General features: G+C 43.5%; 1 protein-coding gene across 2 annotated transcripts; it reads right to left on the bottom strand.

Annotated features, from left to right (window-relative positions):
- Positions 1 to 768: 768 nt before the first annotated feature.
- On the bottom strand, positions 769 to 24446 carry LOC149303778 (proline-rich transmembrane protein 2-like). 2 transcript variants are annotated; one of them, XM_089480158.1, is made up of 4 exons: positions 24360 to 24446; positions 9191 to 9829; positions 7009 to 7141; positions 769 to 4725 (listed from the first exon to the last, which is right to left on the bottom strand). In XM_089480158.1, the coding sequence occupies exons 2-4, from the start codon at positions 9812 to 9814 to the stop codon at positions 4715 to 4717; spliced, it is 768 nt and encodes a 255-aa protein (XP_089336284.1). In that variant the 5' UTR covers positions 9815 to 9829; positions 24360 to 24446; the 3' UTR covers positions 769 to 4714. The 2 variants fall into 2 exon arrangements, with proteins under 2 accessions (XP_089336284.1, XP_089336282.1); XM_089480156.1 differs by lacking the exon at positions 24360 to 24446 and adding an exon at positions 24135 to 24235.
- Between the last annotated feature and the right edge of the window lie 879 nt (positions 24447 to 25325).

The raw sequence follows: 25325 nt of genomic DNA, 5'->3' as shown, positions 1-25325 counted from the left end.
TCTCTCCTGCCCTCTGAATTAAATCATGGGCCTACATTTTATACAGAGCTTGGAAAAGTTATTTTATTGGGACTATAACTTCCATCATACCCCTGGAATATTGGGGGAGTCTGGGAATTTTAGTCCTTAAGCAACATATAAGACCCAAACCAATTGTTGGGTTTTTTTTTTCATAGACAGTTTCAAGTGTGGAACCCTTAAGTCCCTCTAAGTGGACCTTTGGCAAATGCATTCAACTGGAGGTCTTCCACACTCTTGCAGGCAAGAACTGGCTTCCATACAACTGATCTCTATATGTTGCCATCATCATGAGCCTTCAAGTTGTTTCCAACTTATGGTGACCCTACGGCAAAACTACTACAGGGGTTTCTTGGCACAATTTGTTCAGAGGGAGTTTGACAAACTCACTATCATATACTGAGAATTCCAATTATTGACCTCTGAATTTCAGATATCCATGAGATTTGTGGTATTTCTGAATGCATCCAGACCTATCCCATCTTCCCCCAGCTCCCACTTCTTTATTATATTCTTTCCTTCATTCTGTCTGAAAAGACTGAACCTCATTCACATCTCCAAGTGACCCTCAATTCTTCTGACATCTTCAAACATCTCTTTCTTCAATTCACAAATATTCTACCCGTTTCGGCCCCTCCTCGTTGAATCTTGCACCGTCACACACTGTCATCTCTCTTTCTCTCATTCTGTGTTTCGCATTTCCCTCCCCCCACCCCATATTCCCCTCCAACTTCCCTCCCCACCCCCAAATATAATCATATAAAAACATGCAGATTAGAATACTTGCATTTCAACATCAAAATACAACAACCCACCTCCTGCCATCCCCCTTCCACCTCCTAGAGATTATTCATCCCCAGGATAGAGGCTGAAAATAAATTAAAATTGCCCTTCCTGCTACACTAACTTTCCCCAGCCAGCCTTCTTCCAGATGGGTGGGAGGACTACAAATCCCATCTGGAGGATGCCATGTTGTAGAAAGCTGTATGACACCATGCACCCATCAAAGGGAAGGCAATTTTGATTTTCCATTTTGAGGGATGGTTAAGGGATGGTCAGAGGTTAATAATTCGTGCAGATGATGAGGGAAAGGAGTTTTACAGGCACCCTTCTCCCAGAATAAAGCCCTGTGTCCTCTCCCAAGCACAGAGTTTTGAGGAGGACAACATGAGACTACCCGCCAACCCGCCCACCCCCCACCCCAGTTGTGTAACAGTCTGCGAAGGAAAAAAAACCAACAACGTAAAAGTCACATTGTGCCGGGTGAAAATTCGTGTCTGACACACACAATTCTTTGCTGGTGCCCTTCTCCCACCCCACCCCAATTGTTTTTTGTCCACTAGTAGCATATATAGTTGCCCAACTGGCCCTTTGAAAATATTTTGTTCTTGTTTGGTATGGAGCGTATGCTCTCCTCCATCAGCGAAGTTATCATTCAACACTTCTCTGCCAATGCCTTTTCACATCCTGTTAATTCTGTTTGCAAACAGACTTGTCTCTTTGTTGCTATTTTCCATCTTTCTCTCCAAATGAGATGTTCTCAGCTCTGTGGACTTGTCCAAGCTTCACTGTTCTCTGTTTCATCCTGAACAAAAGGCATGCATGCTGTCTGTCCCCCTCACATGGCTTTTAATCTAAGCCTTCTTCATCTGTTCCTCTCTTGTTTTCTCAATTCTATGGTCGTTTGTAGCCTTTGATGCTTTCTTTGCTCAATTGCTCTGTCTTGGCATCCCAGGTTCCTGTCAAAACTGGCTTCTGAATTTCAGATCACAGTGAACAGCTTTGGTGGCCTATGCTAAGTGTTTTGCTGTGTTCTGTCATTCCAAGGAAACATGGCCGTCTCTCTAGCACTTCCCCACTATTTTTACAGCATTGGCAGCCTCTGTGATTGAAGGATTCTGGGAACTGTTGTCCAAATAACACTCCCCCCCTTCCAACTTTTCCATGCACATACATGGCAATTATTCTCATGTCATATACAATACAGACTTTTCCCCATCACAGGCACTGGCTGGCTTTCTGGTTTTCATGTCATCTTTGGTCCTTGCTTTATTTCTGATTTGCCAATTCAGGAAAGAGTGGCCATTTGCATGTTTGTTGGGCTGCAGTTCTCATCAGCCGCTGTAGCCAGTGCTCAAGGGCCAAAGGAATTACAGTTTCAGCGACACTTGGAGGGCCATAGTTTCCCACTCCTGTTCTAATTATTTGAAGATTGGGTCGAGAGCTAGTCATACTGAAATGGATGGGGCTTAAGTTCATTACAAGCAATTTTTCCCCAGTACTAAGTATGACTACCTCCAGATGCAAGACATCTCACAAAGCCATAAAGCCTTCCACACCCTGTATGGATGATTTGCTATCTTCCCTTCACTGTCTTTTCTGCCTTCTAAATATGACCCTGTGCTAAAAATATTAGGAAATAATTTATGTTATAATTTTTTAAAGTTACACTAGATATACCAAACAATTAATGGGTCTATGGGTGGTGAAGACAAGAGGCATTTTACTCTTATTCTATGATGAAGTCTACATGATTGTCTGGTGGGAAGAATTAAAAGATTAAAAGAAATATAATGTTGGCCGCTAAACAAGACAATAAAATTGAAACATGTCTGGACCTTGTTTTACTGAAGACTTGTTTATATCTATAGCGATCAATCTTCCTTCAGTTAAAGATTCATGCACAACAGACATTAGCATCTATTGCTGGAAAACTGTATGGACTATATATTTATAAAATAAGAGCTATTGATTGCTTGGTAGATCTACTGTAATTTCTTAATGTTTATTTATTACACATACATTTATTTAATTACTTCTTCACTCTGTTTGCTATTTATTAGTCTTCTCAGGTTGGCTTTCCTTCCTTCCTTCCTTCCCTCCCTCTCTGTTCTAAAACTAACTGGACCTGTGATTCATATGTCAACCAGCTAAAGCAAATTAAAGGTTAATGTCAACAGCCATTACTCTTCTACACCAGGTAAGGGAATCATGTGGCTCTCCAGATGTTGTTGGACTGAAAGTCCCACCAGACTATGATAAGAATGCTGGGATTTGCAGTTTGATAGCACCTAGATGGCCACATTATTCCAGTCCCTGTTCTACACTATCCCAACAGTCTCCACAGTCTCTTGTTGCTGTTCCCAGTTTGCCCTGAATTCCTTCACTGCCAACACTCCAGATGCTACCCACCCCAGACTCATACTTTCAGTTTCCCAAAATCTCTCCAGGTGGAATTCATCTTTCATCATAGTCACAGGCTTGTGCTAATTTGTAGGGTTCCCCCCCCACTTGCCATTATAGAGCCATATCAACATTCCTTCATACCACCTGAAGAATTCTGTGCAAATCAAATGCTTGTGGCCCTATTCTTACAGCTGCAACTGGTCCCCTTTATCCAATTTTAGCCCCTGTTCACTCTCTCTATTGGACTCCAGTGCTTCTCCTCCATCACCTTCAGTTTCTTGCCATTTAATTTTCTTAGATGAAATGTAGAGTGCCAGTTCTTCTGTGTTCATTCCATTTTGGTGTTTTTTCCTCCTCTGTTGGCTTTCTTCTTGAGCTCCCTGCCCCACCTGGTTCCTTTTTTGGCACTTGTCCCTTTGAGCTGAGAGTAACATACCTTTTCCTCCAAATGTTTTACTACTGCATTGGTCAGTTCCCTACTTTCCAGGACACTTAGGCTTATTCCTTCTGTCTTCCTCCTCCACTGCCTCTTCAATATTCCTATTTTTATGCTACACCTTGCCCCAGTCCCATTACTTCACATTATTTTGCTCAATGCTGTCATCCCTTGACACCAATTCAATTCCTTTCTTCAGGCATATCCTTTTTATTTCCCTCTTCAGTCAATAACATAAAACTTGTGTAATTCCTTTTCTGCTGATGGGCTTGGCAAGAGATTTGGTTGTATAAGCCTCCCCTCATGGCCTTAAATGTATGCCACCAAATCTACATTGGTCACACCACCTTCTTAGCACACTCCTGCTACATAGTAATCCACTAAAGTTCCCACTCCACCATATCCAGTTCGTAAACCCACCAATGGCACCAGCTCCCCAGTCCATCTCATCCTGTTTGGTGTCTTTTGTAAACACGACCGATGAGGGCAAGAGATGTAAAAAGTGGTTCCTCTCTTCTTGCGCTGGTTCTGTTCATATTCTTGCCAGCAAACATGTAAACATGCCCCCCCACCTCCTTTGCAGAGGATTGGGGAAAAGAGCTTTTTATTTTCTCCAGCAGCTTCTTGTAAACATGGAATATTGAAAGAGTTTTATTTGCTTGTCGAAATTTGGCAGTGGATGGAAGGTGGGCAGATGGTTGAATGGATGGCAAGATGGATGGAAGGAAAATGAGAGAAAGAAAGAGAGAGAATGTAGAAAGATAGGGTTGATTCCTCCTCCTGCCCACTTCCAAAATTTCTGCCTATTTGGGCATTAAAAGTTTCCAGGAGGAAGTGACAAGATGTTGTTTCTCTCAGTTTTATGACCTCATGTCCCAATTTCTTCATTTCTCTCTCTTTCTGTCTCTCTCGGTCTCTCTGTCGTCTCCATCCTTGTGCTCCAGGTTTGCATGATTGACGGATGGATGGGATCATGGGATGGGATGGGATGGATGTACTGTAGTCATGCTGGCTCCCAGCTCCAAAGATGGAACATGTCGGTGCTAGGGAGGAAGTGCCAGCCAAATGCCGCCTTCACTGGAACACTGGGGAGGGAAAGAGGTTTAGGGGCAGGGGAACAAGGGTAGGGAAGTTGACGGGCGAGGAATAAGAACACAGGGAAGGGGGGCAGAAGAAGGAACATTTTACTAACCTGGAAAGAAACATAAGGAGGAATATTTTCACACATGCCCCAATTCAACTTCTCCATGTCTGGCTTCCACTGGAATCTGGAGCATGTGGGAACCGGTTATTTAGGAAAAAAACAATGTGGAGATTGATCAGGGAAAGGTCTGGGAAAACATTTTTTTCCCTTGTTTTGCCTACTTCAGCCCAACGCTGATGCTGGCAGTAGAAAGGGGGAAAGTTAAGAATGAGAAAGGGTTCTGAGGGAAAGCGGCTGGTTATGGAGAAGGCCTACTACACAGAACTAGGTTGAAGGCTGTAGGCCAACATAACCCTACAAGAAGCACAATGTGATGTTGAATTCAAACGAGAAGCTATGGTAAGAGAAGGGGTTTGTTAGCTTTCTGAGTGGAAAAGAACTGAAACAAAAAGCAGAATATTTAAGTGCCTAGGCAATGCCTTCATGAGAAGGTTAGGAAGAAAATGAAGGAGGCCAAGATGCTTTTATGATGAAAATAAATATTGCTTTAAAGAAGAGAAGGCATCGGATTTCCTCACTCTTCAGGATATGGGAATCCAGATTTGATCGCTTGAATTCTCAAAACATCTTGCAAGTGTAAAGCAATATGCCAAGGGTAAGAGAGATGTTTTCTAAATTTAAAAAATGCCCCCCTTCCAAGCCCCAGAAGAGCCTTCAAATTCTTCCTTAGCACTTCTAAAACAATGTAGAGGTATGCCCTGTGATAAAATGGTGTTCCAGATTGATATGTTTCTTTCCTGCTTTCCAACCAGCCGTGCCTTCTTTCAAGATGCTCCATTTCAGTCCTCCCTCTACAACAGACATTCTGCATTCTATGTCCATTGACCATGCTTGGTCTCATTGGGCCATTCTGGGATTGTTGAGGTTTTGACTTCTTAAGGTCTTCCCAAAATGCTCATGTATTTTTGAAAATCTTGGAATTTCCCCCAAAGCATACTCAAGTTTTTCTCTTATTTCTTGGTAGTCCAATTTTGGTTGCACAACTTATAAAAGTCATAAAGTAGCACTTGAACTAAAAAGTCTACAATATTCTGTTAGTCAAGACTTAGAAACATGGTCCTTTTTGGACTAGAACTCTCAAAATTCCTCAGTCAACACTGACTCTGAGTGATATTCAAAAACATACTTTTTTCAACCTCTGATTACGATTATATTCTGATCTGATGGCCATAATGCCTCACAATCCAATGATTTGGTCATGGGCCGCCTTGAAGAAGGCCAATTGGAAGTGACACAAAGGAATTTTTGTTTTCAATAAGCAGCCTTTTCTATTCTATTGAACAAGGAAAGGTAACTGTTTCATATAAATATATAAAGGGGTCACTTAAAAAGAAATTATTCCTTGTGGTACACTTAAATGGGTGACTCCTGCCAAGGACAATAATGGTTTTTCTAAAAAACATTGTTTACTAAGTTATTTTGCTCTTTTCTTTTCTAGACCCTTATCCCCTATGCATTTTTGATAAAATTTAAAGCCCTGTAGCACCCCAGTCATCAAAAGCCCTCCCTTTGAAGGCCCCATTGGCACCAAAACTCATTTCATTTTAGGCACTAAGTGAAAACTCGGCTGTTCATCAAGACCTTTGGGCCTCAAGGATTCTTCTCAAATACTGATATGCAAAGTTTTGAATCTTCCCATCTTTTAAATCTAACTTATTATGTTGCACTTTCAAGCTTATTTAAATTATTTATATTATTTTAAACTGTTTTAATTTAACTTGTAAACTGCCACGCACTCTTTTTAACACAGGACAAGGAAGAAATATTTCAATCAATAACTGTGCAGTGGCAATTTATTCTACTGAGAGAGGCACTAGTCACCATAACTGGCTTTATCTCCTCTCACTTCAGTTCCTGCTAATACTCAGAAATTCCACTTTTATACAGAATGCAATTGCAACTCCAGAAATTTCTGATAATCGCCCATGAAGAAGATCAATTGACATTAAGGACAAAACGCATGGGGCTTTTTAAGAAATAAGTTTTTGGACCATCGCATAGCACATGGGACTTTGTCTGCCTGGGATATACACACACATCAACACTTTAAAGGACAATAAGTGTCTCAGATTAGATTCTTCTTTTGTGCTAAACAAGGGGCTTAGAACGTGAATGAAAGAGGACTTCGGTTGTCCTGTTAAGCTTCGCTTTCCTAGATACTCACCTCCAAAGTTGATGGCGCAAGAGGCCACGATTATAAGCACACCCCCAACCAGTGCAACAACACTCAGCAGTTTTGCTACCCGTCCCAGGCGCCGTGCCCCATCAATGTCTCCTTGTTGGAAGCTGTTCCGGGACTGACAAGGAGGCAAAAAGAGAAAAGGCATGAGGACCATCAGGTCATTGTCCCCCCTTTTTGGAGCAATAGGGAGAATATAAAGGTACTGCATATAAAACTCTGCTTTCATTGACACAGGAAAGAAATTGGCATATAAATAAACTTAAACATTTCAATTAATATTCTAAAATTGGTATATAAATATTAAAAATAAATAAGCCAGCAAACCAGCCCAAGAAAGGTATAGCTTAGCATGGTAGGTTGGCATGCAAAGGTCCTAGATGCAAGACCCTAAAGCTTGGAAATGTTATTGTTTTGGACTACAGTTCCAAACTCTTCCATGCTAACTGGGAGATTTGGGGAGCTGTAGTCCCCTGCAGTAGGTTTTCCAAGCTCTGCCATCCACAGCAAATTTAGTTAAAAGAATCAGAGGCAGCCAATATTTTGCAACCTGAAAGTATATATCTATTTAATATCCCTCCTTTCTACAAGTTGATTTTATATGGCTGGGTTTTTTTCTTTTTAAAACAAACCCTCCCGTTCTCTACACGATTTGGCAGGAATCTCCCTGATTTCTCCTTTGTTATCCCTTTTTTCCCAACTGCTTTTAAAATTACAGTCCTCACTATTCTCGCTGCTCCTCCCCATTTCCTCCTGTGTCCTAAGGTTACTTCAGCTGCTGCAAGCTGAGTTCAAAGTGCAGAAGTATTTTAAAATTATTTTTATTTATATTATTTCTAATTGTGCAGAGATAAATTAGTATAATAATAATAATAATTTGTTTTATTTATATACCGCTATTCCAAAGATCATAGCGGTGAACAGCAAGTAAGCTAATTTGCCCCCAACAGTCTGGGTACTCATCTTAGTGACCTCGGAAGGATGCAAGCCTGAGTCGAGCTTGGGCCCTTTTGCTGGTCTTGAACTCGCAACCTTGTGGTTTTGAGTGAATGGCTGCAGTACAGGCATTTAACCACTGCGCCACCAAATGTTATGCAAATATCAGATTTGTTGATATTGTTTTGGTGATATGAAAGTGGCTACCACCCTCTTTCTTGACTTGTGTTGACTCCAGGAAGGTCAAACAACAGAGGTATACCAGCTTGTTTTCTCATATACATACTTTTTAAAACGGACAGTTTAAAAAGCAGACTGGTCTCCTTCCTACAGTTATGAGACTTCCACAAGATACTTGGTTGTTCCCATCTCTTCTTTTCTTCCACCAGCAAAGGCCTTTCTATTCTAACAGGCTTTTGTCCACTATCTACCTACCATGGAAGGATCTATAGGGGGGGGAGGTGTGTTGTACTTTCCTCCCTTTATTCTTATATTTTTTAAAAATATATTTTTAAACTGTTTTAATTCAGTACCTGGTTTTAATAATTGTTTTGGTTTCTACAAAATTATCTTGACTGTTATAATTTGAATTTCTGTGGTAAGCTACCTTGGGTCCTGCGCTGTGAGAAAGTGGGATATACACTTAATAATTGCAATTCCTTTCCTGCTTATTTTGCCCCTGTGATTGTTCAGGGTACCAAAAGTGGCATAAAAGGACAAAAGTGAGTGCAAAAGGACCAAGAAGAGAGAAGCCCATCCCCATAAAAGGAATACAGCATTGTCTTGCAGGGGTCAGAGTAACAGGCCATAACATGTCACAAATAAAAACCGGAACCTATGTGGCCTAAAACAGAGAGTGGTGAAGATGGCAAGAATTTTTAATGAGGAAAGAACACATAAATTAGAAGATACTGCAGCAGTTTTCTTCTGCCTGAGCTTACTGGGAAGGGCAAACCTCTGCCTTCTCCTCCCTGCCGAAGTGATGGAGTGCAAATAGTTTTGCATTTTGAATTCAGTTTGCAATTGCTGAAATAAGCAGAGGATGAAGAGGGAAAGTGAGAGGAGAGGAGAAACACTGGGGCATTTAAAAAGCAGCTGAACAAGTGAGAGGATAGGTTAACAGGAGTGTCCCTGCCAAACCATGAAGGTTGGAGGGTATGGCAGGCCAGGGAAGCCTGCCACCATTTTCACTTAGACTCTTCTTCTTCCTCACCACTTACTTTGCACTTACCATGACAGAATACACGAAGGCCACAATGTTGATGGGCCAGATGGGGCAGAAGCAGGAGAGGGCGGCAATGAATATGTAGTCTCTGGGTTTCTCCCCAGCCTCGCCAGCTGCTGACCCTGATGCAGAGGCCTGCCGGCTCAAGCTGGCCCGTGGAGACCCAGCGGCTCCAGCTAGGTGTACTTGAGACCCAGACAAGCTGCTCCTCGCTGCAACTCGTGGACCACCATTGATGCTGTTCTGAGGCTTCAGATCATTCAGTGATGCGGATTTGGAGCGGGTTGGGGGGCTAGTGGGTGCTGCTGGCGTGGTCCCTAGCTCTTCAGCTGAGCCAGCCCTGAGACCTGGGGGATCTCCATTCTCCTGTGGTCCCTCAACAATCTCCTCCTCGATGGTCACTGTCACCATCACAGGTGATGCTGGAGCCTCGGGGGTTTTTGGCGGCGATTTGGGCTTTGGCTCGTCCTGTGGTTTTTCTGGCTCCGGTTCTGGTTCAGATTTGGGCTCAGGCTCTGGCTCTGGCTCCTTAGTCTTGGCCTGCTCCTGTTCCTGCTCCTCTTTCCCTTGTTCTTCCTGTTCCTTGGCCGCTCCAGGGGGAGCCTCATTCTTCTCAGCGTCGTCCGACATGATGGGCAGATCCACCTGGATTGGAGGAGAATGAGAGGAAGGGTGTGATGAGTGTAGGGAGAGCCACCAAGCCTTCCCCCGTCTGACTCTGGATTGAGAAAACTGCAGAAATTCTTTCGAAGGCCAGGACTGAGCCTTGGAAAATGGGAAGTTGTAATTAATCTCAGGGCGCAGTGTCCCAGGAAGGTCCTTCAAGAGTCCCTTCTAGATTCTAGAGTGAGAGACCTCAGGCCTGAGAAAGCTCAGGACCCAGTGAACTCAGAAAACAGACTGCATAAGTAGGTAATTATCCCTAATTGTAGGTAGCCAGCAGTAAAAACAAGCATACATTAAAACCTTCCCTGAATAGAATAGCTAAGTTCAGCACCTGGACAGCGCAGAGTTTTGGAAGGATACCTCTTAGTTTGACAGAAGGTATATCAGTTTCCACAGAACCCCGAACTTTCTTTTCTTTGCTTTCAGAACTGAAATTACTAATAAACCAAAGTGAAGCTGTATTGCAGAGTCCTGAAAGCTGGGAAACAACCTTGAACAGTGTAGGTGACAGAGATACAATTGCAGCCGCAGGATTGCTGAAGACTGCACTTTCCAGTATAAAATCTATCTCTTTTTCCAACATTAGAGTAACATGGGCTGACTAAGGGAATGGAACGCTCGACTGCGGATTGTTAGGAACTAACACTTAGTAGACACATACACCAAATAAAGTCCTGAGAACCTCTGTAATGTACATGTAAATCTTTAGTCATCTGTAACAGAGCCAGTGTGGCATAGTGGTTTAAGTGTTGGACTACAACTCTGGGGACCCGGGTTCAATTCCCCACTTGGCCAAGAAACCCACTGGGTGACCTTGGGCAGGTCACACATTCTCAGCCTCCAGGGTAGGCAATGGCAAACCTCCTCTGAACAAACCTTGCCACAAAAACCCCATGATAGGTTCGCCTCAGGGGCATCATGAGTCGGAAATGACTTGAAGGTACGCAAAAACAACAAGCGTCACCTTGCAAGCTTATGGAATCATGTCAAGAAAGGTGTTCTTCTGTGGTCCAAATACAGACTGCCAGGCTGTTCTGTTCTGGAGGGGGGAACCATTTGGGCCAAAGGTAATTATCTTTCCACACGGATTCAGTCCATGTATGCTTCACGTAGCTGTGGTGGGAACTGATATCTCAGTTTTCCCTCCTACTTATGTCTGGCCACCTGGAGAGCCATTTGGGCCCTCTGAGCTTCCACAAACGGCCATGCTGTGTCTCCTTTTCCATTATGACACCATTTTCTGGTGGCTTTCCAGCTATTTTTACAGTGTCCTTTCCTCTGTTCTAAATGGTTGAAATGTCTGTTTTCAAGCATAGTTACTGGCAGTAAGAGATTTTAGTCCAAACATGCTGGTATTCTTGGCCTCTCCTGCCACTAGAAGGCCTCCCCCTAAGAAAGTATCTAAAATTCAATGTAGCCTTTGGCTAAAGGGGGATTCCTATAATTGCTCTGAGAGTTAGCATGGTTTAGTGGTTTGAGTGCTGGACTAGGACTCTGGGTTCAAATCATTCATGCAAACTTGCTGGGTGACCTTGAGCAAGTCACATTCTCTCAGTCTCAGCCCTGCTTCCTAAACAAATCTTGCCATTAAAACCCCATGATAGGTTTGCCTTGCCATTGTTGTTGTTGCTATTACATATTTTCAAGTCATTTCTGACTTATGGTGACCCTAAGGCAAGACTATCATGGGGATTTCTTGGCAGAATTTGTTGAGAGGGGGGATTACCCTTGCCTCCCTCTGTGGCTGAGACAGTATTACTTGCCCAAGGTCACAGAGTGGGTTTTCATTAGTCAAATGGAGATTCAAACTCTGGTCCAGCACTTGAACTACTATATTATGCTGGCTGTCTTTAGAGCTGCCATAAAAGAGAAATAACTTGAAACACACAATACAGAGCCATCCTCACTCAGATTAGGACACATGGATAAGACAGAGGTGGAAGTGATTACTGACTTATTAACTGCGGCAGAAATTTTTATCCTTTCATATTAGAGAGAAATGAAAGCTGCTACTGTTCCATCTAATTGGCTTGACATGAGACAGTTTTGCGTATGGACCTTGCATATTCTATATGACAGGGACAGGGAAACTGTGGACCTCTAAATGATAGACTACAACTCCCATTTAGCTGTGACAATGGACCATTCTGGCTGGGCCTGATGGGTACTAGACCCTGCCAGCATCTGGAAAATTGCCTGTCTTGAATATCTGTGCCTTGATATTCAGTATGTTTTCCTATTTTTTAAAATAGGCGGCTTTTATTATGTAGAATAATAATTTAGTGCTGATATAAAACTTTATTCATTATTCTGATCAACTTTAATGGCTCCTGATATATGGGAAAACAAGATCTGTGCCATTTCTAGAGTAATTATTGATGTTGCTTATCAATATGTTACACTATAATAATGAACAGAATAACTTTTTTGTCATTGTATCAAAACAAGCACTCCTTCCCATAACTATGATTAGTTTTTAAGATAATTTTAGCAGTCTTGTATCTTGTTGCATGCCTCCAAGTGATTTTTGACTTATGGCAACCCCAAAGGCAAACTCATCATAAGGTTTTCTTGGCAAGTTTCTTCAGAGGGGGTTTGCCGTTGCCATCCTCTGAGGCTGAGAGAGTGTGCGACTTGCCGAAGGTCACCCACTGGGTTTTTTATGCTTGAGCAGGGAGTCTTTTTAGATTGTAAACCTGAGGGCAGGGGACTGTAAAATTAACAATCTGTAAAATGCTCTAAGAGCCTTTGTGGCTGAAGAGTGGAGTATAAATATTCTAAATAAATAAATAAAATAGTCCAATGCTCAAACTACTACACCACCTTGGCCCTATGGTTAAAAAAAAACCTTTCAAGCAGTAAGATTTTAAAAACTTGCATTACATGTATCGTGGCATCTTAATCTCACCTCAATGAGATTTACAATGTATTGAGGTTTGGGTTAGGATCTAATGCACACTCCTCATATTTCCTGACTCCAGTGAGAATTTCAGCCTCACCAAGGGGAGAAAATTCAATGCCTCTCCACTGCTCTGAAAGGGACCAATCTACTGAGAGTCAGACCTCATCACTTCTGCTTCATTGCAGCACTGTTTGCTGAAAAATGACCTGCGGTATCCTTGACACAGTATGTTATGATTGTCTAGGACACAAAAATGCTCCTGCCCTCATAAAGAAAGGAACAGATTTATTGGGGAGGTTGGTTTTTTGTTTGTTTGATTTTTTGAGGTCCCAGGTAATTTTTGTTGGTTAAAACACTAAACATGACAAATGGCAGAAATTCAGGTGCATTGCTTACAAGTGTCTCACTCGCTGCCATGCTCAACATTTGGAAGCTGAAGGAAAATTTCATTTGAGGGAGAGAATTTTTACTTGGGGGACAATGCCCTCATTTTCTATCTCCCTCCCCCCCCCCCCATAGGTATATCCAAAAAGTCTATTTTGTAGATTTAGTTCTGTGTGTCTTCAGCAGCGAAACATGACTCTGGGAAAACATAAAAGGATATGAGGATCAAATGAGCATTACACTGCAGATGGCTGGTGCACACACCCAAATGGAACCACCCAGAGTTTATACAAGTTAATTTTTGGACCTCAAAGTAACAATCCCATCCATTTCACTGAAATGCACAACCACAAGTACCATTTCCATTAGCTGACACACTTTCCACTCGAGACAAGATGCCTCATTCCATTATCTGACACTTTAGTCTGACTGATCCATACGCTTGTTTGGTGATTGTTAGCTGAACAACTTGGTTTCAGGCCAGCATATTTGGTGGGAAAACATATGAAACGTTTGTCTTTTTGTTTCGCATTGTTATCTCCAAGATTGGCTAAGAAAATGACCATTAAATGTCTTGCAAGCTTAAAACTGGGCCAAATGCCAAACTTCAGATGCAGATTGTATGTCTGTGGAAGCTGAAGTCGAGGGAAACTTATAAATCTTGCCAATGGGTTTTAAAGACAATAAATAATGTTTAAGCCATTTAAGATTTCAGCAGTGGTTGCAGAAACAGGGTGAGGTTCAGTGTTCAGGAGACAAGTAAGAGCAATTGTTGGATATGTTCAAAGGTAATGTACAGAAATTAAGCAAAGAAGATGACGCATACACATAAAACAGGAATGTTTGATGGTGATGAGGATGATAGCGAATAGGAATGTTAAGTAAATAATATTTGTTTTAATAGTTGTTATTAATACTTTTCCCCATTGGGCAACCTCCAAATAAGCTGCTCTACAATACCCATCATTTAGCTGTGGATGATGGGAATTGTACAGACCACCCATCTAGGGGTGTCAAGAGGATAAAGGTTTCCTCATAGCAACCATAGCTATGTTTATCTACAGTGGGCAAAGAATCATGCATCCTCCCTTCATTTATCTTAATTTTTAAATGCAAGGGAATTTGTCTCTATTGCAAACATTAATTTGTATGCATAAATTTGTTATCATAAAAGCATACACCTCTGTTTGACTGTTTAATAATTATTGCTCAATACATATATATTAACCAGTGAATAAGCCAAAGATCCATAAGGACCTAACGATGACAGATGGGAGGTTAGATGGTTTCTGGCTATCCCTGAATGGTGCTGCCTTTTTTACGACTCAATATTTGTATACCTTTTCCTCCTCAGACAAAAAATGCAGAAGTGAAGATGTTTGTCATCATGTATATACTTCACAAAAACATGTCACACCTCCTTGACAAACATCTGTTTGTGGTGCATCATCATTTGTGATGCATGATTGCCTAAAGGAGTTTTATTCATTCATCCTTCATGCTCTAACAGGGTATATAAAAGCTACATTTTTGGATTATAACTTCCTGAAGCTTTGAAAATGGGGTGAGGGTTCTGGTAGCTGTAGTCCAAACAACTAACTTTTCCAGGCTCTGCAGCACACTTAAAATGTTGGTGTGTGGTTTGTTTCAAGTAGCCATCATATGTGAACATGCATCTTCATCATGATTCATATCAGTACAACCTAGTGGCAATGCTATTTAGCTTTGTCTGATAAGCTACTTACATCTACAATTATGGGCCCAGGCTTCTGTCATACATGCTTTGGTTATCTGAAGATGACCAGAAACTTCAGCTAGCACCAAATGCAGCCTGTTTCATTGAAGGGGCAAAGTGATATTTTGGCTACCTGCCTGGGGCATCCCGATGGGGCATCTACTCCAGCTACTAATCAGCTTTTGGGGCCGAATGGTGTTTTTCACCCTTAAAGTTGTGACCCACTTGAGTGCTAATTGTTTCAGGGAACATCTGCTCCTGCATGAACTTCCAAGGTATCTAAATTCTTCTGATGAAGCCTTACTCCAATTTCCATCCTTTGGATCTGTCAGCATAGAACATGGATAAATTACTTTTAGGCACTACAAGTCCCCAAATCCATCACCAGCATAGTTAGTGCTTTATGTGAAACATATTCCAGACAAGTAGCTTTTCCAAGCTCTGGGTTCAGGTGGTTACTTCTAGCAGAAGCAATGAGGTAGTGGCAGATTTTGAAGAGCAGATGCTCACATATACAGACTTTGTGATTTGGAGAGTCCAGGCTGCTGTCTTACTCCATCTCAACAAACCAGTTTTAATGGATTTCATCTTCACTAGGTCTTTTCCTGAGCAAAGAAGTCTTCATTGCCCACTCAACACCAACCAAAATTTAAAACATTCTGCATAATACCAGAGGCAGCTCATAAAAATCTCCCTTTCATGAGAAAGTGTCTTCTCCCAGGACTGAAGCCAAGTTCCAATGCAACACAGAGGTCTCCAGGGGGAAGGGTGACAAATTACATTGTAATCCTGTCTAATTAAAAAGTCCCGGAGCTTTGACCCAATTTATCTTGGTTGCACCACACCGCGAGGGAGGAAAGGTGATGCAGCCTCCCTAGACTTTCCTTCTAAAAGTATCTTAACCAGCAATTCTACCTAATATGCTGGAAGCCTCTAATGCTGGAAATTTTGGTGAGTCTATGGCTCTGCTAGTAAGAACCCAGCAGGTGCAAGAGAGGGAGCAGCAACATCTACACACAGAATTTAAAAACAATAACAACAAAGATTTCTTCTTGCTGGAAACAAACAATAGTAGAGCTATTTTAAATACATGTCCAGCATCCACAGCCTTTCTGGATACACCTCTTCACGTTTCCACGGAGTGTGTGTCTGAGTGTGTGCCTATGGTTAATATTTTTCATCTCTCCTGGAAGGAACTGGCTCCATCATCCTCTGAGGAGTAGATTTAAAAATTGCTTTTCTTAGCTAATTTTTTTTAGGGGACTGAGATTTCAGCAGAGTTCAAGAACCATACTGGACTCTGGGTTGGACTGGAAACAGATTGTGGACTGCAAAAAACTCCAACCCCTTGATAAGGACTGCAGCCTTATTATTCAAGAAATATTTGCTGTTCTGTTATTCTGCTTTCTTTGTTAGTCAGTTTTAACTTGGGCAATGTTATCGCTTTTTTCTTCACACTTCTGTTTTACTGTTGGTGCATAGATTTTGTTTTTAAAAGTGGCTGCTGCTGTGCTGCTTTCATAAACAGCAGTGTCCAAATGTTCTAAAATATATTTTTTAAAATTAAAATGCCTAGCATCCTGTGGTTAGTTGAAACACTGCCCTGCCAAGTGCTGCAGTGCTTCTAGCTATGCAACATTAAAGGAGACTGAAAGGCCCAATTCCTGTTGGTGCATAACTGCATTGGTTCAGGTGGTGGCAGAAGGAGGCAAAAAGCCATTAAGAAAGAAAGTAAACAAACAAGCAAATGGCATTTTCTTCTGTTAAACAATGCTGGAAGCTCTAAGACTTGCAAGAGAGGCAATTCACATTTGTATTTGCCCAGAAAAAGGGCAATCCAGAGGTATCAAAAACAGCCTTTATTTATTATTTATTAAATTTACATCCTATATTTCTCCCTGTATGGGACCCAAGACCACTTTGCCACCCCAACTTTAAAATATCCAGAGTAACCAAAATGTTGCATCAGATTATTAGAACCTGGGAATGACAAACATGTTCATATCTGAACAAGGGAAAGAGATTGCAAACAGGGTACTGTGTTACAGGACCAGAAGCTATTGAGGGTTCAAAGATACCATCAGAAATAGAGCTAGAGTGGCATAGTGGTTTGAGTATTGGACTATAACTCTGGAGGCAGGGACGTAGCCAAGGGGGGGGGGTTCTTGGGGTCCGGACCCCCCCTTCCGTTAGATAAAATGAATGGTGTGTGCTGCCGCGCTGCTGCACCCAAGCCCCATTATAATGGTGGCACTTAGTCTGGACCCTCCCCTTCCCAAAATCCTGGCTACATCCCTGCTGGAGGCCAGACTTTGAATCCCCACCCAGCCTTGGAAACCTACTAGGTGACTTTAGGAAAATCACATTCTCTCAACCTCAGAGGCATGCAAAGTCAAACCCACTCTTAACAAAATTTGCCAAGCACATGCTTACCACATACACACAGTCGGTGAATTCCAGCTGGAAAATGCAATGCAAACATTATATTGGGGAATGGGTGGCGCAGAAGGGTAAAGGCCATGTTGTATAAACTCAAACTCACTGTTCCTACCCAAAAAAATAAACACTGGTGTAATTATTTTATCAGCCTTGGTTTTGCTTGATTTTTGTCTAGATTGGTGAGTGTAGCGGGTAAAATATTAAGTGGAGACCCTCACCACAACAGTCTCTATGACAACATGCCCATGGAGGAAAGTCCAAAATGTAGATGGCTTGTGTTGATCTAAAATGATTTCTAGCATTTATTTTCTCTATCCAGCCCAGGTCTTTTGTAGAGCCACCTCCTGTGTACTTTGGATTACAACAGGGATCCCTCACAACTAGGAAATGTTCAAGAACCCTGTTAGAATTTGGCAAGAGCAGCAACTGAAGGAGACTAAGTTATTCGGCAGAGACATTAAACAGGACAGAGGCTCATGTCTTAAGGAGGTAAGTGACTGCACCAATGCTTCTCTACCTACATCTTGGTGACTTTCATCTTCCAAAAGCATTTGTTCATTTTACAACCCACTCCCCACCTCTGGAACATTTGTCTTTGCCTTTAAAAGGCAGAGCAGTCTCTTTAAAAATGCGGCCATCATTGACAGTGCATGTTCCTGGTTTCACATTGGCATAGTGTGTGACTGACACCCAGACCCTACAGTTGTGAAGTTGGTTGGCATGAGGCTGTCAGAACAGATTCTGTGACTGACACAACCATTCTGATCTAATCAAGCCTCCCAGACAAGGAATGCACTTCTATAAAACAAACATAGACTAGAGTGACATGCCGACTGTCTTCCAGGTAGCATTAACACAAAGTGTTAACTGACAACCCAGTGAGTTATCTAATATTAATTCATCAGGCACACAGACAAGACTGACACGTGGCCCCAGCATCCTTTTTTTGTGTTTCACACACACACTTAATTTGTTCCTCCGCCCTGCACCTTGTGATTCCCTACCATGAGGCTGATACAAACAAGAAATCTTTGCCCAGCACACTTGCATCTTGGACTGACACTTCCAGCTATATCTGACCAATCTGTCACATTCCCACATAGTTCCAGCACTATAACTCACTCTGTTTCTGACAACCAACAGCTTGACTGAAGCTGATGCCCTGCATGTTGAACTCATGAACCATTGAAGCAAATAATGTTGAAAGAGAGGTTGGCACAAACTCTCTGCCCCTTGCCTGGCTCTCACTCTCTTGCCTACTTACTCTCCTACACTCACAGCCACCCCCTGCCATTACATCACATCCTTGATCCTCAAAAAAGAAGAAAAACAACACATGCACTCAGTACATCACACGGTGATGATTCAGGCTTCCCGTCCTTTCAGGCAATTTGGGGTGTGATGTCCCTTACCAGCTTAATCCATGTGTGCTGTCTACAAAGATATTCCTGCCAGAAAAGCATTGCTGACCTTAGGACAGAATCAAAGAGTTAAGCATTGCTTACCTTAGGACAGAATCAAAGAGTTGGAAGGCTACCTAATCCAACCCTCTGCCATGTCATAATACACAACAAAAGCACCATGGAGAGCTGGACATCTGACTTTTGTTTAAAAAGCTGATAGTCTTTTTCCAGGTACTTCAAAGAAGTCAAGTGGGAATTCTTGTTCACAGAAAAGGCAAGCCAATGCAGTATGGATGGGCAACTGTGGTGTGGGTCCAAAGGCCAATATTATGCCTCTTGGTTCTTTTAGGGGCTACACAGACTGCCAAAAATGCCAAGGAAGCAGGCAACCCAAACCCAGAAGTAGCCAAAATGCTAATTCTGGTTTTGCAAAATTGGTATTTTTATATAGTAAACAGTGATCAGCATCCTGTTAATCCCTGTATAAGTATTTGAAGAGGTGTCATACTGAGGATGGAGTAAGTTTGTTTTGTGCTGCTCCAGAAAATAGAACCCAGAACAATGGATTCAAACTACAGGAGAAGAGATTCCACCTCAATATTAGGAGGAACCCCCTGACAGTAAGAGCTGTTCAACAGTGAAACACATTTCCTCAGAGAGTGGTGACGTCTCCTTCTTTGAAGGTCTTTAAACTGAGGCTGGATGACCATCTGTCAGGGTGCTGTGATTGTGAGTTCCTGCATGGCAGGGGGTTGGGCTGGATGGCCCTAGAGGTCTCTTTCAGCTCTATGATTCTATAGCACATGCAGGCACAGGTTGTGTTACATATGCATAGTGATTTTTTGGGGGAGACAATGTGTAATGGTCATTGTGCATATCGGACCATTGAGCATTCAGTAGCAAATTAAAATAGAGTGTGAATGTGCACTGCTTTTGTCCCTTGCAGTTGCCTAATGAATTTTTGGCAGTGTACATTGACCACTGATCCACATGCCTTGTGCTACATTGTCATGCGGTTTAGGTATTCTGTTACAGAACTCTGCCAGTAGGAATTTATCCTGCACCAAAGTGACAGATGTTGTCAGCCAGTGGGGTGGTGGTTGCCACCTATTTAAACAAATTGCTGCTCCTGGATACTTCCAGGACAGAAAATTCACTCTTTTTTTGCACAGAAACAGGGCAGTCTGGAGTGTCTGAAGTGGATGAAAGAAAACACTCCCACTTGCTATATATGTTTATTCAGGAGTAAGGCCCATTGGGTTCAGTGGGACATCCTCCCAAATAAGTATGTACAGTGGACCCTTGTTATATGCTGGCGTTTGGTTCCAAGATCCCCCGTGGATAACAAAATCCATGTATGCTCAAGTACCATTAAATATAATGACATAGCAAAATGGTGTCCTTTATAAAAAATGGTAAATCAAGGTTTGATATTTGAAATTTATACTTTTTTTTAAAATGTTCAAACCGTGTATGCTTGAATCCGTGTATAAAAAATCTGTGTATAAGAAAGGCCGACTGTATGTAGGATTTTAGCCTAAATTATGCAAGTTTGATGGAATAATAGCACCTTAAAAGTTGAAAGCAGGAACGTACCAGAAGGGCCATCTAATCGAGCCCTCTGCCATTCAAGAAAACATAATAAAAGCATTCCTGAATGAGGCCCATCCAACTTCTGTTTAAAGACCTCCAAAGATGGACATTTTAAATCTTCCAAGGGAATCCGTTCCACTGTAAACAGCTCTTATAAGCTGCATCCACACTGCAGAAATAATGCAGTTTGACATCACTTCAACTGCTACTGCTCAATGATATGGAATTCTGGGATTTGTAGTTCTGTGAGACATTTAGCCATCTCTGTCAGAGAGTTTCTGGTGCCACAACAAACTACAATTCTCAGAATTCCAAGGCACTGAGCCATGGCAGTTAAAATGGTGTTAAACTGGATTATTTCTGCAGTGCAGATGCAGCCATAGTAAGAAAGTTCTTCCTAATGTTTAGGTGGAATCTTTGTTGCAGTAATTTGAACCCATTGGTTCATGTTCTTGTCTCTGATGCAAGAGAAAACAAGCTTACTCTATCTTCTACATGCCATTCAAATATTGAAAGATGGCTTTCATGTCACCTGTCAGTCTTTGGTTCTCCAAGCTAAACATATCCAGTACATTCAATTGTTCCTTATATAGCTTGGTTTCCAGACCTTTGATCATCTTGGTCACCCTTCTCTGTTCACACTTCAGCATATCCTTGAACTGGATTGCCCAAAACTGGACACAATATTTCAGGTGAGGTCTGACCAAAGCAGAATAGAGTGGAACAAATAGTCCCCTTGATTTGGACATTATATTCCTGCCCAGAATTGCATTGGCTTTTTTTGGCTGCTGTATCACACTGTTGGCTCATGTTTTACTTGTGATAAGACATCCAGATGCTTTTTACTTATATGAGAAATCCTAGAAGTTTCATATCATTTGCAGATGGAGGACAGTGAATTTAGCAGATATGCCAAGGCGATACAATGCAGTGATAATCCCTCTTGTTAGGTAAAGCAGTTGGGAGCATAGGATTAGGAACCTGTGACCTTCTTGATGCAGGACTACAACTTTCAACACTCTGATCATCAGCAAAGTTGGTCCAGACTGATGGAAACTTAAGCCCAACTACATCTAGATCATCCCCACTCCCTGCTTTTGTGCTACGGGAGTAAGGATACTATATAAGTTTGTACCCCCAAAGACATAAATACCATATCTACCCTAACCCTGTGGTTCAAATTCTTCCATGTCTAAAGCCACACTAATTGCCTAATCTGCCCTCCCTGAGCATCCTTCATGGATATTGTTCCATTCCCATTCCCAACCATCATCTCCTTTTAGATCCTTCCTTACACACACACCATCGTTCTTTCTCTTGTCCCACAATGGGAGCCTCAACATAGTATCCGTTGTTTTTTTCTGGTTTTTTTGGACTATGTGGCCGTGTTCTGGAAGAGTTTATTTCTGAGGTTTTACCAGCATCTGTCGTTGGCATCATCAGGGGATTCAGAAGATTTCTCTGAAGAGGCCAGCCACAGATGCAGACGAAATGGCAGGAACAAACTCTTCCAGAACACAGCCACATAACTTGAAAACACCTCAAAAAATTAGGGATTCTGGCTGTGAAAGCCTTTGACTTCACATAGTATCCATTCCATATCACTTCTGTCCTACCACATCTGGAGAAGGGAGGCCCAAGACATTTTGCCACCTAGGTTGGGCCACAAGTGATGCCCCCTGTCCATGGTGTCCCCATGCCCGGTGTCACCCGCTGTGGGAGGGAGGCAGCTGGGTGGGTGGCCAAAATAGGGTGCTTGCCCTTGTTCTTCACCATGAGGAACACTATACTCTTATAGCACTGCTATTCCACTTTGACTGCTCTGGCTGCCTCCTCTTGCATTCTGGGGTTTGTAGTTCAGTGAGGCCTAAGAGCTCTCTGGCTGAGAATTCTAAATGCCCCTCCTTAAACTGCAAATCCCAGAATGCAACAGGAGGTAGCCAGAGCAGTCAAAGTGGAATAGCAGCACTATAAGAGTAATCTAGCGGGTGTCACCCTTTTTCTGAAGTGTCACCCAGTGTGGGCCGCACCCCGCTAGTGGCACCACAAGCCCCTTGTCCTCTCATTTCAAGGCACCCGTCAGGACCAAACTAGATAAAACAGGAAATCCCTTCTTGACAGATACACCAATGAACAAATAACCCAAACTATGTTTATTTTTGATTCATGGCACAAAAATGCCACCAACAATCCTGCATCAACAAACAAACATAGGATTTTATGGCACAGTGAAAAAAGACGGGAGCAGAGCGCTTTGCTCCAGTCAATATCGCACAATAATGAGAAGATTTTCACACGATGTTGTGCGATGCACGACGTCGTGTGAAAATCTTTGCATTATTGTGTGATATTGACTGGAGCAAAGCGCTCTGCTCCCGTCTTTTTTCGCTGTGCCATAAAGTCCATACTCCTCCCTCCTTTCTCTCTCTTTTCTCCCTTAAAATACCTCTAACATAAAGCTACTGACTTCCTTTCAACCCATTCTGGCTGTTTCTGAAGCTACACCTTCATCTTGTATAGCATTTTGTGGGTTTTTCGTGCTATGTGCCCATATTCTAGAAGACTTTATTCCTGACGTTTCGCCAGCATCTATGGCTGGCATCTTCGGAGAACTCTCTCTATATATTACTGTGTAGTTTCTTCCTTGCATTTACAACAGGCAACAGATACTGGAAACAACAAGGCGTTTTATATGCTACACCTTCTTCGCGCCCTTCGTCCAGTAAGCCTGCCACCTGAAGAGGGAATGCCTCACTCTGCTCCATAGAAAGCAATGGAGAGGTGGACCCTGACCACACCTACCACCCAAACCTCCTCAGTCTGTGGGGGCGCCCTTTTCTTCCCGCCCCCCAATTCCCTCACCTGTTGCCTTCCCTCAGCATCTTCTTCTTCTTCTCCCTCAGACCCCACAACAGCCCCACAGCCTCCCTTCTCCTCACCTCCATGCTGGGCTTCTGGGCTCCCCCCCCCCATTTAGAGACTCCTCCACCATCTCCATTTCCTCTACTTTGGGGTCCCCTTCTTCACACCCACCTGAGTCCTGAGGGGAATTGGAGACCCCCCAAACCCACCACACACACCCTCTTTCTTGAACAGTTCCCCCCTCAGAAAGGGGTCTCAGGGTCTCCTCAGGAGTCACTCCCATGGCGTTCAGTGGGGTTTCTTCAAGGGAGGCTTGGGGGGGGGGGGAGTCATTTGGCTCCTAAAAGGTGGGGTATGAGGGGATGGGGAGGGAAGCTGAAAACAACTGGGGCAGGGAGTGGGGGAAAGGGGGCGCCCCCTATCAGTTCAGTCCCCTTTCCCCCACTCCTGCTCCAGTTGTTTTCAGCTTCCCTCCCCATCCCCTCATACCCCACCATTGCTTCTTCTCCCCCCAAAATGCCTCTCCTCCCCACACCTTTCCTCCCCTTTCCCCCAAACCAGACCCCCCTTTTGTTGTTGTTTAATCCCTCCGACCCATTTTTGGATTCCTCCACACAGACACGTTTCTCTCTCTTTCACACACACACACACAGACACGAGCCCACCCCCCTTTACTCTCCCGCTTTCGACCCCCTTTGCCACCCACCTACCTTTCCCAATTTAGGAAAGCCCCTCCAAAACAGTTCCCAATAGCCCTCCATCCCTCAGGTTTCCAGCCACCAAGGCCCCCCCTTGGCTTCTGCTTGTCATTGATTCCCCCCCCCCAAAAAAAAATCCTGGCTGGATCCCCTTTGGCGTTCACACCCAGCTTCGTGCCCCGCCCGCTTGCCGCAGCCTTCAGAGGGATGGGGCTTTTTTTTGGTGGGGGGGGGAAAGAAAGGATCCCCCAAATGCAGGGTCTCCTACCTGGGCTTCGGGCTCGGTCCAGCTGGCAGAAAGGGGTGGGCTGGGCAAAGGCTTGGCAAGGATGGATGCCCTCCCCTCTTTTTTTTCTTTTACTCACACATCACCCCCTCCCTCTGCTGTATCCCTCCTTTTCTCCCCTCCCTCCTTCCCTGGTAGAAAGAGGGATAGATGGCCAAGAGATGCAGCCTCCGCCCCCTTCCCTCTTCCCTTCGCCCTCCAACCCACCTCTTTTTAACTTGCTCCTTCGGCAGCTTTTGTCTGCAAAGACGCCCCTTCCCCTCCCTTTTGCACTGAAGCGCGTCAAATGGTCTCATCGACCCTGCTTCTCCAATGCAAGCGCAAGGAGGGGGGGCGAGTGAGTGAGTTGTGGTTTGGGGATTTTATGAAGCATCAGCTGAGCTGGAAGGGGCAAAGTACCAGTGGGGATTGGGCTGGTAAAGGTCCCACATCTCTCCCACATCCTCCCTGGAACTGAAGGAAACTTCTTCGCATCAGCCAGCCACAAGTGCAAGGGGCACCACAAGAGACCATGCTGCCACTGTATTCCCAAGGGACTGCCCACAGGCACCAACTGCTGCAGCAGAAAAAGATACGCAGCCAAAGGAAGGGGTTGGTGGTGGGGAACCCCGCATGTATGGTACTTTGCAGGGTGATCCCCAGTTGGACGGTAGGAGATAAAATGGGTTATCCACTGGGCTTCCTAGCACATTTTATCTCCTTCTATGGCGCAACTGGAGATCACCCTGCAAAGTCCCACACATGCGGGGTTCCCCACCACCACCAACACAGCACTTTTTATCTCCCTCTATGCAGAAGACCAGCGCAGAAAACCTTGTTTGGGGGGAATCCTGCTTCCTCAGCTGTCTCCTCCCCTCTCCTCTCTGGGAGAAAATTATATAAATTTTCCTCGCATCCAGTTTCTCATCCATTATTTATAACCTGCCCTGGCTGCTACACGCAGGAGGATGGAAACAGCCCACAGATTAACCCTCCTCACACTGGAGCCCAGCTCCGACGCAGCATTCGCTGATGCCTTTGCCAAGGCACAAGCAATGCTCCCCCGCCGCAGATGTCCGGCCATAAGGCCACATTGGCTTCGTCTCCTGTAAAGGGGGACCAAGTGCAGCCATTGGGGAGGGGGGCCACAAAAAGCAAGGTTTGGGGAAGCCCACTTGAGGTTTGTGATCTGGT

This window comes from Sceloporus occidentalis, unplaced genomic scaffold (assembly GCF_023333645.1).
Source record: "Sceloporus occidentalis isolate IW3139 unplaced genomic scaffold, rSceOcc1.0.p SCAF_14, whole genome shotgun sequence".
Classification (NCBI taxonomy): Eukaryota; Metazoa; Chordata; class Lepidosauria; order Squamata; family Phrynosomatidae; genus Sceloporus; species Sceloporus occidentalis.
This window is presented reverse-complemented; position numbering and strand designations above follow the sequence as displayed.

Coding starts and splice junctions, on each gene's coding strand:
- LOC149303778 (XM_089480158.1), bottom strand. CDS start 9,814: ATGTCGGACGACGCTGAGAAGAATGAGGCTCCCCCTGGAGCGGCCAAG. Junction 7,142..9,190: donor CCTTCGTGTATTCTGTCATG/GTAAGTGCAAAG, acceptor CCTCCTTGTCAG/TCCCGGAACAGCTTCCAACA.